The sequence below is a fragment of the Nerophis ophidion genome, linkage group LG24, assembly GCF_033978795.1.
Source record: "Nerophis ophidion isolate RoL-2023_Sa linkage group LG24, RoL_Noph_v1.0, whole genome shotgun sequence".
Lineage (NCBI taxonomy): Eukaryota > Metazoa > Chordata > Actinopteri > Syngnathiformes > Syngnathidae > Nerophis > Nerophis ophidion.
Window position 1 is genome coordinate 3,820,044 of NC_084634.1, and position 16,745 is coordinate 3,836,788.

At 40.7% G+C, this 16,745-nt stretch overlaps 1 protein-coding gene across 2 annotated transcripts in view; it reads right to left on the reverse strand.

The window, feature by feature from the left end:
• Positions 1-16,745, reverse strand: part of manba (mannosidase, beta A, lysosomal) — a 41,347-nt gene that overhangs the window by 12,030 nt on the left and 12,572 nt on the right. For both annotated transcript variants that reach the window (XM_061886800.1, XM_061886799.1), the window contains exons 7-12: positions 15,171-15,284; positions 13,656-13,807; positions 13,474-13,591; positions 8,389-8,475; positions 4,539-4,706; positions 4,250-4,468 (exon numbers count right to left, since the gene is read on the reverse strand). In XM_061886800.1, coding sequence (XP_061742784.1) covers positions 4,250-4,468; positions 4,539-4,706; positions 8,389-8,475; positions 13,474-13,591; positions 13,656-13,807; positions 15,171-15,284 — 858 coding nt within the window. The remainder of the gene's footprint in view (positions 1-4,249; positions 4,469-4,538; positions 4,707-8,388; positions 8,476-13,473; positions 13,592-13,655; positions 13,808-15,170; positions 15,285-16,745) is intronic.

The following is a 16,745-nucleotide window of genomic DNA, read 5'->3' on the forward strand; positions in this document are numbered from 1 at the left end:
TCCTGCAGCTCGAAAAGGCAGCTGTGATCTTGGCTCCTCGGCTTCTCTCAGACACTGGCGTTCACCGCAGCCATCCGACTTTCAGGTATACTTTACAATCTTACTAAACCACTATTAAAACAATTTGTTCAATTAATAATGGAGACGTCAAAGAAGAATGCTGTTGGTGGAAAGCGGTGGATTGCAGCTGCCTTTAGCAACCGAAACACTTTTTTGTTGTGAAGCTTTACCACAGAGCGGTCAAGCGAACATGTTTCTCTACGTCAACCAGCGAGTTTTTGGTTGGGAAAATTGTGATATTAAGTCGGCTCTTAGCGGAAACTTCAGTGGATTATGGGACTTCCTCCTGCAGCTCAAAAAGGCAGCTGTGATCTTGGCTCCTCGGCTTCTCTCAGACACTGGCGTTCACCGCAGCCATCCGACTTTCAGGTATGCTTTACAATCTCACTAAAACACTATTAAAAGAATAAGCAGATAAGGGATCTTCCAGAATTACCCTAGTAAATGTGTCTAATTACATCTGAAATGGCCCCACCTGAAGTCGTCGCTTTATCTTTTTTGTTGTTGTTGTGCTTCACTCTAACTTTCCTCATCCACAAATCTTTCATCCTTGCCAAAATTAATGGAGAAATTGTCGCTTTCTCAGTCTGAATAGCTCTTGCTGCTGCAGGCTCTCATTATAAACAATGTTCAGATGTGAAATGATCAAGTATGATACATAAAATGGAGCTGCTATCCCCGTTTGAATAAGAACATCTCATTTCAGTAGGCCTTTAATAGCCTGACCATTTTGAAGCTATTATGTCGCCATCTGGTGGACAACAAGAGTAATTCAGGTCAAAGATCTTTAAGGCTCAAACTGTTTGTTTACATGCTTGTTAGGAACCGAATGTCCCTTTGGGACAGAGGACCCTATTGTATTTCTACGGTTTTATTCTTTTTTTTCCTTTACTATTATTATTATTCCGCCGCTTCTTTGAGCATTAATTTGACCCCCTTAAAATGCTTCAAAACTCACCAAATTTTACACACACATCAGGACTGGCAAAAAATTGCCATCTAATAAAAAAAAAAAAACCCTCAAAATTGCACTCTAGCGCCCCCTAGGAAAAAACACGGACAAAACCGCTTGTAATTTCCGTTAGGAATGTCGTAGAAACATGAAACAGAAACCTCTATGTAGGTCTAACTTAGACCTACATTTCAGACACTGACCTCCTTCAGCAAAACTCAACAGGAAGTTGGCAAAAACCCCTTCAAAACAAAATGTTCGTAAAAAATGTCATTTTTGCCTCTTTGAGCTGTAATTTGACCCCCTTAAAATGCTTCAAAACTCACCAAACTGGACACACACATCAGAACTGGTGAAAATTGCGATCTAATAAAAAAATCTAAACCCCAAAACTCAAAATTGCGCTCTAGCGCCTCCTAGGAATAAAACACAGACAAAACTGCTCCTAGGAAGAAAACACAGACAAAACTGCTTGTATTTTCCGGTAGGAATGTCGGAGAGACATGAAACAAAAACCCCTATGTAGGTCTCACTTAGACCAGCATTTTAATAATTGACATACTTCAGCAAAAATCAACAGGAATTTCGCAAAAACTCCTTCAAAACAAAAGTTTTCTAAAAAATTTCATTTTTGCCTCTTTGAGCTGTAATTTGACCCCCTTAAAATGTTTCAAAACTACCAAACTGGACACACACATCAGGACTGGTGAAAATTGCCATTTAATTTAAAAAAAAAACTCAAAATTGCGCTCTAGCGCCCCCTAGGAATAAAACACTGACAAAACTGCTCCAAGGAAGAAAACACAGACAAAACTGCTCGTAACTTCCGGTATGAATGTCGTAGAGACATGAAACAAAAACCTCTATGTAGGTCTCGCTTAGACCTACATTTCATTTGTTTACATCCTTCAGCAAAAATCAACAGGAAGTTGGCAAAAACCCCTTCAAAACAAAAGTTTCCTAAAAACTGTAATTTTTGCCTCTTTGAGCTGTAATTTGACCCCCTTAAAATGCTTCAAAACTCACCAAACTGGACACACACATCAGGACTGGTGAAAATTGCGATCTAATAAAATAAAAAACCAAAACTCAAAATTGCGCTCTAGCGCCCCCTAGGAATAAAACAAAGACAAAACTGCTCCAAGGAAGAAAACACAGACAAAACTGCTCGTAACTTCCGGTATGAATGTCGTAGAGACATGAAACAAAAACCTCTATGTAGGTCTCGCTTAGACCTACATTTCATTTGTTTACATCCTTCAGCAAAAATCAACAGGAAGTTGGCAAAAACCCCTTCAAAACAAAAGTTTCCTAAAAACTGTAATTTTTGCCTCTTTGAGCTGTAATTTGACCCCCTTAAAATGCTTCAAAACTCACCAAACTGGACACACACATAAGCACTGGTGAAAATTGCCATCTAATCAAAAAAAAAAAAAAAAAACTCAAAATTGCGCTCTAGCGTCTCCTAGGAAGAAAACACTGACAAAACTGCTCTTGGGAAGAAAACACGGACAAAACTGCTTGTAACTTCCGGTAGGAATGTCGGACGGACATGAAACCAAAACCTCTATGTAGGTCTTACTTAGACCTGCATTTTAATAATTCACCTCCTTCAGCAAAAATCAACAGGAATTTTGCAAAAACCCCTTCGAAACAAAAGTTTTGTAAAAAACTGTCACCTTTTTTCGAACATTATCTCCTCTGAGCGCGTTTGTTGTGTCGGCTTCAAACTCGCACAAGAAAGAGATTGAACCCTTCTGATTAAAAGTTGCGCAAAGACTTTTTCTAACTGCTCTGGTTTTGATTTTACGAGCCTTCAAAGAACTGCTGCCGTCTCAAGATGGCCGCTTAAAAGCAGGAAGCACCAGTGTGACCACACAATGCAGAGAAGGTAGGTAATGTGCGGGTAAATATATGTTGACTGGGTGAAAGAAGGAGGCATCAGTTTGACTCCAGGATGCAGAGAAGGTAGGTAATGTGCGGGTAAAGATATGTTGACTGGGTAAAAGAAGGAGGCACCAGTTTGACTCCAAGATACAGAGAAGGTAGGTAATGTGCAGGTAAAGATATGTTGTCTGGGTGATGGCAGGAAGCACCAGCGTGTATGGGTGACAGAAAGAAGCACCAGTGTGACCCCAGGATGCAGGGAAAGTAGGTAATGTGCAGGTAAAGATATGTTGACTGGGTGAAAGAAGAAGGCACCAGTTTGACTCCAGGATACAGAGAAGGTAGGTAACGTGAAGGTAAAGATATGTTGACTGGGTGAAAGAAGGAGGCACCAGTTTGACTCCAGGATACAGAGAGGGTAGGTAATGTGCAGGTAAAGATATGTTGACTGGGTGAAAGAAGGAGGCACCAGTTTGACTCCAGGATACAGAGAAGGTAGGTAAAGTGCAGGTAAAGATATGTTGACTGGGTGAAAGAAGGAGGCACCAGTTTGACTCCAGGATACAGAGAAGGTAGGTAATGTGCAGGTAAAGATATGTTGACTGGGTGAAAGAAGGAGGCACCAGTTTGACTCCAGGATACAGAGAAGGTAGGTAATGTGCAGGTAAAGATATGTTGACTGGGTGAAAGAAGGAGGCACCAGTTTGACTCCAGGATACAGAGAGGGTAGGTAAAGTGCAGGTAAAGATATGTTGACTGGGTGAAAGAAGGAGGCACCAGTCTGACTCCAGGATACAGAGAAGGTAGGTAATGTGCAGGTAAAGATATGTTGACTGGGTGATGGCAGGAAGCACCAGCGTGTATGGGTGACAGAAAGAAGCACCAGTGTGACCCCAGGATGCAGGGAAGGTAGGTAATGTGCAGGTAAAGATATGTTGAATGAGTGAAAGAAGGAGGCACCAGTTTGACTCCAGGATACAGAGAAGGTAGGTAATGTGCAGGTAAAGATATGTTGACTGGGTGATGGCAGGAAGCACCAGCATGTATGGGTGACAGAAAGAAGCGCCAGTGTGACCCCAGGATGCAGGGAAGGTAGGTAATGTGCAGGGAAGGTAGGTAATGTGCAGGTAAAGATATGTTGAATGGGTAAAGGCAGGAAACACCAGCAAAAGTCGGTCCAGTCCATCGCTGCTTGCAGCTTTAATTTTATGACGCTTTTCCTATAAAAAACAAATAAATCCAGGCCTATTCTTTTGAAATGGAAATTTCCGAAAGCCAGAAAGGGACTTGAACAGGTCCTGGGTCACATTGAGCAGGCTCATTGAGAATTTAAAGATGAAAGATATCTACCGGCTGCAGTGTGGAGAAAGAAGGCCAGGACTGGAAGCCGTACTCGGAGGCGAAGCGAGTCCGAGGGAAGGTGGACCAGTCCCAGCAGTCGTGGAGGTAGCTGTAAAAGTGGGTGTCGCCATAGTGGGCGTCGTAGGGGTCGGCCGCGACGTAGCCCTCCTGCTCCGACTTGACCCCGTTTGTGGGACTGGAGACCAGGAACGGACGACTGGGGTCCTCCTGAGGGACACACCCACCCCCGAACATCTCACTCCGACCCGAGGCTCCAATTCAGGATTTTCTCCCCTACCTCTTTGACGAGGGCCCTGATGTTGTCCACGTAGAGCGTCACGTAGTCCTTCAGGTACCTGGGCCTCTGCGCCGGCGGGATGTGGAACCAGTCGCCCGCCAGCGCCGCTTCGTTCTCGTTGTTGGCGCTCCAGACGATCACAGACGGGTGAGACTTGAGGCGCCACACCTGGGAACACATGATGTCACGGATTGGACGGTGCAATTGAGGAGTTGAAAAATTCTAAGGCGCCCTTTTGGGGCTCCGGGGGAGCGACGCCCCCTGAAGTTGAAGAGATTTGACAGTTTTTTGGGAAATTCTGTAAAAATGCAAGAAAAGGAACCAATCTATTAACCCCATTGACAGCAAAACAGGCCCAGAGCATAATACTACCACCACCATGCTTTACGGTAGGCATTGTGTTCCTGGAATTAAAGGCCTCACCTTTCCTCCTACAAGGGTATTGTGGCCAAACCGCTCCATTCCAGTCCGCAGTGTTTTAGCTACTTTTAAATCACTAATACTCGCCTCCATGGCGACAAATGAAGTAAGTTTCTTACAAGTATCATTATCACTGGAGGACGAGGAATATTAAACATGCTTCACTACACACCGTAGGAGGATTCAATAGCTAACCACTAACAAAAGCTAACACCGCTGAATGTAAAAAAAAAATGCCATGGGTGGATCTACACCTGACGTCCACTGTAATGATACCAAGTACAATAGCGTATCTAGTCGATACTACCATGATTACATCGCTATTTTTTTATCGTCACAAAACCTTTGTCCCTTTTTTATAAACTCAGTAAATACGTCCCTGGACACATGAGGACAGTATCGCGGTACTAGCTCGGTTGGTAGATCCGCCGTGCCAGCAACTTGAGGGTTGCAGGTTCGATTCCCGCGTCCGCCAACCTAGTCACTACCGTTGTGTCCTTGGGCAAGACACTTTACCCACCTGCTCCCAGGGCCACCCACACTGGTTTAAATGTAACTTAGATATTGGGTCTCACTATGTCAAGCGCTTTGAGTCACTAGAGAAAAAGCGCTATATAAATATAATTCACTTCACTACTAATGAACGAAAAACGGTACTATACTCTGTTTGAAAAGTAGTGGTTTGCCATTTTTTTTTCTTACAGATATGACGGAGCGTCGTCACGTAGTGACATTGCTGGTCTCACGAGCACGTTCGGCAGCACACACACACTGAGTACTTACAAGCAGACACAGTGTATAGACAGAAAAAGGAGTACAGACGCATTTTGTTGCGTTTTTAGCTACTTCGAAATCACTAATCCTCGTCTCCAATGGCGACGAATAAAGTACGTTTCTTACAAGTATCATTATCACTGGAGGATACAATAGCTCACTGGTAACAGCAAGCAAGCAGTCTTGAATGTAAACAAACGCCATGGGTGGATCTATACCTGACATCCACTGCAATGATACCAAGTAGAATAGTGTATATAGTCGATAGTACTATGATTACGTCGATATTTTTTTAGGTATGACGGTAGTGATATTGCTGGTCTTACGAGCGGAGGAGCATGTTCGGCAGCACACACACACAGAGTACTTACAAGCAGACACGGTGTATTGACAGAAAAAGGAGTACAGACGCATTTTGTTGCCTTTTTAGCTACTTCGAAATCATTAATCCTCGTCTCCAATGGCGATGAATAAAGTACGTTTCGTACAAGTATCATTATCACTGGAGGACGAGGAATAGCTAAACATGCTACACTACACACCGTAGGAGGATACAATAGCTCACTGCTAACGGCAAGCAAGCATGGGTGGATCTATACCTGACATCCACTGCAATGATACCAAGTAGAATAGCGTATATAGTCGATACTACTATGATTACGTCGATATTTTTTCATCGTCACAAAACCTTTCTTCCTGTTTTATAAACTCAGTAAATATGTCACTGGACACATGAGGACTTTGAATATGTATGATCCTGTAACTACTTGGTATATCGGTACTAGTACAGTATCGCGGTACTAATGATCCAAAAACGGTACTATACACTGTTTGAAAAAGTAGTGGTTTGCCATATTTTTTTTCTTCTTACAGGTATGACGGTAGTGATATTGCTGGTCTTATGAGCTGAGGAGCACGTTCGGCAGCACACACACACAGAGTACTTACAAGCAGACACGGTGTATGGACAGAAAAAGGAGTACAGACGCATTTTGTTGCGTTTTTAGCTACTTCGAAATCACTAATCCTCGTCTCCAATGGCGACGAATAAAGTACGTTTCGTACAAGTAACATTAGCACTGGAGGACGAGGAATAGCTAAACATGCTACACTACACACCGTAAGAGGATACAATAGCTCACTGCTAACGGCAAGCAAGCATGGGTGGATCTATACCTGACATCCACTGCAATGATACCAAGTACAATAGCGTATATAGTCGATACTACTATGATTACGTCGATATTTTTTCATCGTCACAAAATCTTTCTTCCTGTTTTATAAACTCAGTAAATATGTCCCTGGACACATGAGGACTTTGAATATGTATGATCCTGTAACTACTTGGTATATCGGTACTAGTACAGTATCGCGGTACTAATGATCCAAAAACGGTACTATACTCTGTTTGAAAAGTAGGGGTTTGTCATATTTTTTTTTTTCTTACAGGTATGACGGTAGTGATATTGCTGGTCTTATGAGCAGAGGAGCATGTTCGGCAGCACACACACACTGAGTACTTACATGCAGACACGGTGTATAGACAGAAAAAGGAGTACAGACGCTTTTTGTTGCGTTTTTAGCTACTTCGAAATCACTAATCCTCGTCTCCAATGGCGACGAATAAAGTACGTTTCGTACAAGTACCATTATCACTGGAGGACGAGGAATAGCTAAACATGCTACACTACACACCGTAGGAGGATACAATAGCTCACTGCTAACAGCAAGAATGTAAACAAACGCCATGGGTGGATCTACACCTGACATCCACTGTAATGATACCAAGTACAATAGCGTATCTAGTCGATACTACTATGATGACGTCGATATTTTTTTATCGTCACAAAATCTTTCTTCCTGTTTTATAAACTCTGTAAATATGTCCCTGGAAACATGAGGACTTTGAATCTGACCAATGTATGATCCCGTAACTACGTGGTATCGCATCGATACCTAAATGTGCGGTATCATCCAAAACTAATGTAAAACATCCAAAGAAAAGAAGAATAAGTGATTATTACATTTGAACAGAAGTGTAGATAGAACATGTTAAAAGAGAAAACAGGGTGACACCTACCCTTTATATCAGTATTTTTTATCCATATTATTATTGGTTTATCAGGTATTATATTTTATTGTATGATCCCGTAACTACGTGGTATTGCATCGATACCTAAATGTGTGGTATCATCCAAAACTAATGTAAAGTATCCAAAGAAGAGAAGAATAAGTGATTATTACGTTTTAACAGAAGTGTAGACAGAACGTGTTAAAACAGAAAATAAATAAACAATCCATTTTTTACAGTTTGTCCCTCATGATGTAGACAAAATAATAGGTGGATAAATGAGACAATATGTCACTGCGGACTAATTAGGAGTCTTTGTTTACTTACTACTAAAAGACAAGTTGTCTAGTATGTTCACTATTTTATTTAAGGACTAAATAACAATAATAAACATATGTTTCATGTACACTAAGATTTGTTGTTCAAATAAAGACAATAATGACTTTTTCTGTGGTCCCCTTCCTTTAGAAAAGTACCAGAAAGTATCGAAACACATTTTGGTACCGGTACTAAAATACTAGTATCAAGAGATTTGGTTACAAGTACTCTCCGGTACCAAAACCTCCAAAAAAAAGCGCTTCTCACCTGTTGGATGACTTCTTCTCGTACGGTGTTGATGAAGTCCTCATCGGTTGGATATGTTGCACACGCAAACATAAAATCCTGCCACACCTAAAAGAGCAAAAACAACATCTGAAAAGTCGCCAAAGTACAGTTTTTCTTTCTTTTTAAGGACCGAAGACTATTGAATTTCTAGCGTTTTATTATTTCTTTATTGTTATTCCACAGTTTTGAGCTGTAATTTGACCCCCTTAACATGCTTCAAAACTCACCAAATTTGACACACACATCAGGACTGGCAAACATTGCGATTTAATAACAAAAAACCTAACCCCAAAACTAAAAATTGCGCTCTAGCGACCCCTAGGAAGAAAACACAGACAAAACTGCCTGTAACTTCCAGTAGGAATTTCGTAGAGACATAAAAAAAAACCTCTATGTAGGTCTCACTTAGACCTAGATTTCATACTCTGACATCCTTCAGCAAAAATCAACAGGAAGTTTGCAATTCCCCCTTCAAAACAAAAGTTTTGTAAAAACACTCACCGTTGCCTCTTTGAGCTGTAATTTGACCACCTTAACATGCTTCAAAACTCACCAAACTGGACACACATATCAGGACTGGCAAAAATGGCGATCTAATCAAAAAACCTAACCCCAAAATTAAAAATTGCGCTCTAGCGCCCCCTAGGAATAAAACACAGCCAAAACTTCTCCTAGGAAGAAAATACAGACAAAACTGCTTGTAACTTCCAGTAGGAATGTCGTAGCGACATGAAACAAAAACCTCTATGTAGGTCTCACTTAGAGCTAGATTTTATACTCTGACATCCTTCAGCAAAAATCAACAGGAAGTTTGCAAATCCCCCTTCAAAACAAAAGTTTCCTAAAAAATGTCATTTTTGCCTCTTTGAGCTGTATTGGCCCCCCTTAACTTGCTTCAAAACTCACCAAACTGGACACACACATCAGGACTGGCAAAAATGGCGATCTAATCAAAAAACCTAACCCCAAAATTAAAAATTGCGCTCTAGCGTCCTCTAGGACTTTAACACAGACAAAACTGCTCCTCGAAAGAAAAACTGCCTGTAACTTCCAGTAGGAATGTCATACAGACATGAAACAAAAACCTCTATGTAGGTCTCACTTAGACCTACATTGAATTTATTGACAACTCCCAGCAAAAATCAACAGGAAGTTTGCAATTCCCCCTTCAAAACAAAATTATTGTAAAAACAGGTCACCTTTTTTCAAACATTATCTCCTCTGAGCGCGTTTGTCGTGTCGGCTTCAAACTACCACAGGAGAGAGATTGGACCCTTCTGATTAAAAGTTGATGAAAGAGTTTTAATTACTGCTACGGTTTTGATTTTATCAGCCTTCAAAGAACCGCTGCGCTGAAAACCAATTTAAAGATGGCCGCCGTGCGCAGACACATTTTTTCCCGTACCGTCTGCTGCTGGTGCGCACGCACCAACATTCGTGAGGGAGGGGCTGTGATCGTCTATACCAAGATGGCTGCCAGGTGCCGTAGCTAAGCCGGTATGTTTTTAAAGTTGTCGTTTGCCTGCATATCGTAAAAACAACCGTCCAACATTTTACAACTAATTGTAAACTTATAGGTGCTGACCATCAGGGCCGAGTTGCAAGTAGAGAATGTCTCGACGTTAAGATATTACGCCGAGTTGGTAAGTCTATCTGTTTGCTAATAGTAGCTACTAGCCATACCCATGTATTTTCAATGGGCGGTTAGCATCGGGTTTTAATCCCGTTTCCTCCTGTTTCTGCTCCGATTTAATTTATTTTTATTTCGATTCTTTATTTTTGGTACTTACATATGGTGCCTGACTGTTGTGGCGTTTTAAGGCCATCTGCAGTTTTTATGCTACGGTAAGGTCGCGGGGGCAGCAGCCAAAGCAGTCGCCTCCATCGCTGCTTTCCGCTTTATTTTTAATTGAAACTGTGGACAGCGGACCAAAGAGGAAAAGAACCATCCGGACTTTTCTAGGCGCAAAGTGTAAAAGCCAGCATGTGTGATGGTATGGGGGTGCATTAGTGCCCAAGGCATGGGTAACTTACACATCTGTGAAGGCACCATTAATGCTGAAAGGTACATACAGGTTTTGGAACAACATATGTTGCAATCCAAGCAACGTTATCACGGCCGCCCCTGCTTATTTCAGCAAGACAATGCCAAGCCATTCTCAAATCCCTTCATTGTTCCTCTCAGGACTGAATACAACGTCTCCCTACTGACTCACCGGTGCCTCCACGGAAATGCCCCCCCCACTACCACAAAGGACTACTCACCCCCAAACCCTCCACACGACACCTCCGCTCCGGACAGGCTAACCTCCTCCAACCTCCGAGGACAAAGCAACGGTTCCAGTCTGTGGAACGCTCTCCCTGACCACCTGTGGGTACCACAGACTGTGAATGCTTTTAAAAACGGCTTAAAAACCTTCTTTTTTTATGAAGCCTTTTTTATTTTTATTTTTTTAGATATATGCACACTGGTTCTAGCTATTAACTGTTATTAGTCTTTTATTTTATTTATTTATTTATTTATTTTTTTAATACACTTTAGCACTTTGAGGTTGTTTACTCAATGTAAAGTGCTTTTTACAAATAAAATCTATTACTATTATTGCTATTGTTATAAGCCAGGTGTTACAACAGCGTGGCTGCCTAGTAAAAGAGTGCGGGTACTAGACTGGCCTGCCTGTAGTCCAGACCTGTCTCCCATTGAAAATGTGTGAAGGCTAAATTATTGAACAACTTAAGTTGTACATCAAGCAAGAATGGGAAAGAACTTTGTGTCTCCTCAGTTCCCAAACCTTTATTGAGTGTCGTTAAAAGGAAAGGCCATGTAACACACTGGTAAAAAATACCTTTTTTGCAATGTGTTGCTGCCATTCAATTCCAAGTTCATGATTATTTGCAAGAAACGTTAAGTATCTTGTCCTTGCAGTCTATTCAATTGAATATAAGTTAAAAAAAGATTTGCAAATCATTGTATTGTGATATTATTTAGCATTAACTTCACTGGTTTTGGGTTTTGAACTTTAAAAATTGGTTACCTATGAGTAGCAATATGTTTCATTGTTCTGTTCCTGTCAAATAAATACATAAATAAAATAATGAATACAATTTAATGTGAAAAAAATGTTTAAAAAAAAAAAAACGGTCAACCTGGTCATATTCCTCCATATTATTATAATATTGACATAACTGCTTATGCCCGCGGGCACCAGGTCGCCCGTAAGGACCAGATGAGTCTAAAAATGAGTTCTAAAAATAGCTCAAATAGCAGCACTTACCAGTGAGCTGCCTCTATTTTTTAAAATCGTATTTATTTACTCACAAGCTGGTCTTGCTTTGCTCGACATTTTTAATTCTAGAGAGACAAAACTCAAATAGAATTTGAAAATCCAAGAAAATATTTGAAAGACTTGGTCTTCACTTGTTGACAGAGACATAGCTTCTCACCCTATCTCGAAGGGAGAGACCTGTAAACTCATTTCGGCCGCTTGTGCCCGTGATCTTGTCCTTAAGGTCATGACCCAAAGCTCATGACCGTAGGTGAGGATGGGAACGTAGATCGACCGGTAAATTGAGAGCTTTGCCTTCCGGCCCAACCGGTAGGAGGTCACGGGGAAGACCCAGGACACGTTGGGAAGACTATGTCTCCCGGCTGGCCTGGGAACGCCTCGGGATCCCCCGGGAAGAGCTGGACGAAGTGGCTGGGGAGAGGGAAGTCTGGGCTTCCCTGCTTAGGCTGCTGCCCCCGCGACCCGACCTCGGATAAGCGGAGGAAGATGGATGGATGGGTCTTCACTTGTTTAAATACGTTCTTTTACTTTGCTTCTTATAACTTTCAGAAAGACCATTTTAGAGGAAAAATAAAACCTTAAAAATGGTTTTAGGATTATTAAACACATATATCTTTTTACCTTTTAAATTCCTTCCTCTTCTTTCCTGACAATTTAAATCAATGTTCAAGTAATTTTTTTTTTTTTTTACTGTAAAGAATAATAAATACATTTTAATTTAATTCTTCATTTTAGCTTCTGTTTTTTCGATGAAGAATATTTGTAAAATATTTCTTCAAACTTATGATTAAAATTCCCCAAAAATATTTTGGCTAATCTAGAAAATCTGTAGAATCAAATTTAAATCTTATTTCAAACTCTTTTGAATTTCTTTTAAAATTTTTGTTCTGGAAAATCTACAAGAAATAATGATTTGTCTTTGTTAGAAATATAGCTTGGTCCAATTTGTTATATATTCTAACAAAGTGCAGATTGGATTTTAACCTATTTAAAACATGTCATCAAAATTAATAAAATTAATCGAAAATTACGAAAAATTACTAATGATGTTCCCTGAATTATTTTTTAAATTTTTTCAAAATGATTCGAATTAGCTCGTTTTTCTCCTTATTTTTTCGGTTGAATTTTGAATGTTAAAGAGTCGAAATTGAAGATAAACTATGCTTCAAAATTTAATTTTCATTTTTTTCCTGTTTTCTCCTCTTTTAAACCATTCAATTAAATGTTTTCTTCATCATTTATTCTCTACAGAAAACCTTCCGTAAAAGACGAAAAAAATGTACGACGGAATGAGACAGAAATACCCATTTTTTTATATAGAGAGATTTATTTATTAAAGGTAAATTGAACAAATTGGCTATTTCTGGCAATTTAGTTGCCAATTAACCTAGTGTGTGAATGTTGTCCGTCTATCTGTGTTGGCCCTGCGATGAGGTAGCGACTTGTCCAGGGTGTACCCTGCCTTCCGCCCGATTGTAGCTGAGATAGGCGCCAGTGCTCCCCGCGAACCCGAAAGGGAATAAGCGGTAGAAATGGATGGATGGATGGATGGGCTATTTCTGGCAATTGATTTAAGTGTGTATCAAACTGGTAGCCCTTGGCATTAATCAGTACCCAAGAATAGCTCTTGGTTTCAAAAAGTTTGGACACCCTGGCTTACACCAATTGCAGTGTGTTCTTTAACTATACTGCGCACTTTAGTACAAAGACATGTACTTTATTCGTAGACCTTGCATTTCTAGACCAAGTCGTTCCGTTAAATCGGGAAAGTACTTACCATCAGTCCCATCTCGTCACACATGCTGTAGAAGACGTCCTGTTCGTAAACTCCGCCCCCCCAGACCCGCAGCGCGTTCATGTTGGCGTCCACAGCCGACTGCAGCAGGTTCTTCAAGCTGGGACAGAGGCTCGCCGTCAAGTCACGCCTTTAGACCGAAGAACATTTAGCGAGGGACTCACACGTCGGGCGTGACCTGGTCCTGGAAGGCGTGGGCCGGGATCCAGTTGGAGCCTTTGAGGAAAACTGGCCGACCGTTGACGCGGAAGTAGAAACTCAGGCCGGGAGAGTCGGCGATGGGCTCCTGGACGAGATCCACTGTGCGGAAATATACCTGAACAAATGTAGTGAGGACTTTAAATGAGGGATTTGAAGCGCTTGAAACTCCTCAAGAAGAAGGAATTTGGTCCCAAGGACCAAATTAATGAAAAAGACTGAAAATTATTTAGTCACTATGATAATTGTGTTCGTATCCACAGGAACCACATGGGTTAGCCTACTCTATACAGTATTCACAACCTCACTAGTGTTCACTTCACAGCCACAGATGGTTCATCTAGTTATTGACATTATTTACACTTCACTATGTCTGTTTCAGTCACTATGTTACTTAGTCACGACAATAATGTGTTAACATCCACAGGAACCACATGGGTCAGCCTACTCTAAACAGTATTTACAACCTCACTAGTGTTCACTTCACAGCCACAGATGGTTCATCTAGTTATTGACATTATTTACACATTACCATGTCTGTTTCAGTCACTATGTTATTTAGTCACTACAATAATGTGTTCACATCCACAGGAACCACATGGGTTAGCCTACTCTATACAGTATTTACAACCTTACTAGTGTTCACTTCACAGCCACAGATGGTTCATCTAGTTATTGACTATATTTACACATTACCATGTCTGTTTCAGTCATTATGTTATTTAGTAACGACAATAACGTGCTCACATCCACAGGAACCACATGGGTTAGCCTACTCTATACAGTATTTACAACCTCACTAGTGTTCACTTCACAGCCACAGATGGTTCATCTAGTTATTGACATTATTTACACATTACCATGTCTGTTTCAGTCACTATGTTATTTAGTCACTACAGTAATTAAGTTCACATCCACAGGAACCACATGGGTTAGCCTACTCTATACAGTATTTACAACCTCACTAGTGTTCACTTCACAGCCACAGATGGTTCATCTAGTTATTGACATTATTTACACATTACCATGTCTGTTTCAGTCACTATGTTATTTAGTCACTACAGTAATTAAGTTCGCATCCACAGGAACCACATGGGTTAGCCTACTCTATACAGTATTTACAACCTCACTAGTGTTCACTTCACAACCACAGATGGTTCATCTACTAATAGACATTATTTACACATTACCATGTCTGTTTCAGTCATTATGTTATTTAGTCACTACAATAATGTGCTCACATCCACAGGAACCACATGGGTTAGCCTACTCTATACAGTATTTACAACCTCACTAGTGTTCACTTCACAGCCACAGATGGTTCATCTACTAATAGACATTATTTACACATTACCATGTCTGTTTCAGTCATTATATTATTTAGTCACTACAGTAATTAAGTTCGCATCCACAGGAACCACATGGGTTAGCCTACTCTATACAGTATTTACAGCCTTACTAGGTTCCTGGTGCCCTCTAACCTTCGACTCTGTATCCAAGAGTGGCGATCCATCCTGAGACCACACGGTGACGAGGAGGCGGTACGACGGTCGCTCGCCGAGTCCGTTGGGCCACCACAGCCTGACTTGACTACTCTGCGGGTGGAAGGAAGGAAGGAACAAAACACAAGTCATCATCATGGACTGGGGTTGTCTCGATAACAATATTTTAGTACCAAAATGTATTTTGATACTTTTCTAAATAAAGGGGACTATAAAAATATGTCATTGTTGTCATAATATGAATATTTAAAAAAGGGAAAAAGATTCATCGATGTAATCATCGTAGTATCGACTAGATACGCTCTTGTACTTGGTATCATTACAGTGGATGTCAGGTGTAGATCTATCCATGGCATTGGTTTACGTTCAGACGCGCTAGCTTTTGTTAGCTACTGTATAGCATGTTTAGCTATTCCTCGTCTTCCAGTGATAATGTACTTGCAAGAAACTTGCTTTATTTGTCGCCATGGAGACCAGGATTAGTGACAAGCCATGTCTTAAAGCAGCTCTTCTTGAGGGTGTTTCAGTGTTATAACTTCACCTTTACCTTTACGTTTTACACCAAAATGCGTCCGTTCTCCCTTTTCTGTCTACACACTGTGTCTGCTTGTAAGTACTCGGTGTATGTGCGGTGCCGAACATGCTTTTGTGAAACTGAATCAATACAAAAAAAGAATGTTATCGTAAGTTAATGACAACACAGATACTTGTAAACGTGTTAGCACACTCGCTAATGCAAACGACGCTACGTTGTGACGATTTAGTAAGTATGAATTGTTAGGGACATTAGGTCCCTATTGTATTTCTAAGGTTTTAGTATTATTGTTATTATACCACCGCCTCTTTGAGCTGTAATTTGACCCCCTTAACATGCTTCAAAACTCACCAAATTTTACACACACATCAGGACTGGCGAAAATTGCCATCTGATCAAAAAACCAAAACTCAAAATTGAGGAAAGAAGCTGTTACAGAACCTGGAGGTTCTGCATCGGAGGCTGCGGAACCTCTAACCTAGAATCCAGCAGTGAAAACAGTCCTTGGTGGGGGTGGGAGGAGTTTTTGCAGATTTTAACATGCAGGACAGTGGGTTTAAGTTCCAAAAAACTGTGAATAAATGTTTTCCAACATTGTACAATCACTGATTAGTTTGTATGCATAATGCACTTGAATAAATGTTGAAGTTAGTAAAAAAGCCGCTGCCTGACCAGAACTCAGAAAATCTGCTATTTTCTGAGTTCTGGTCAGGCAGCGGCTTTTTTACTAACTTTAACCTTTATTCAAGTGCATTTTGCATAAAAACTAATCAGTGATTGTACATTGTTGGAAAACATTTATTCACAGTTTTTTGGAACTTAAACCCACTGTCCTGCATGTTAAAATATATCAAACACATACAAATTGTAGTCCCAAACATGGACAACGTTTTTGCAACATTTTGTTCAGATAGTTCAACAATAAAGTCAACGAAATCACAAAGGTGAGTTTTGTTGATGTGATTGACTTATGTGCTGATCAGACATATTTGGTCGCGGCATGACTGCCAGCTAATCGA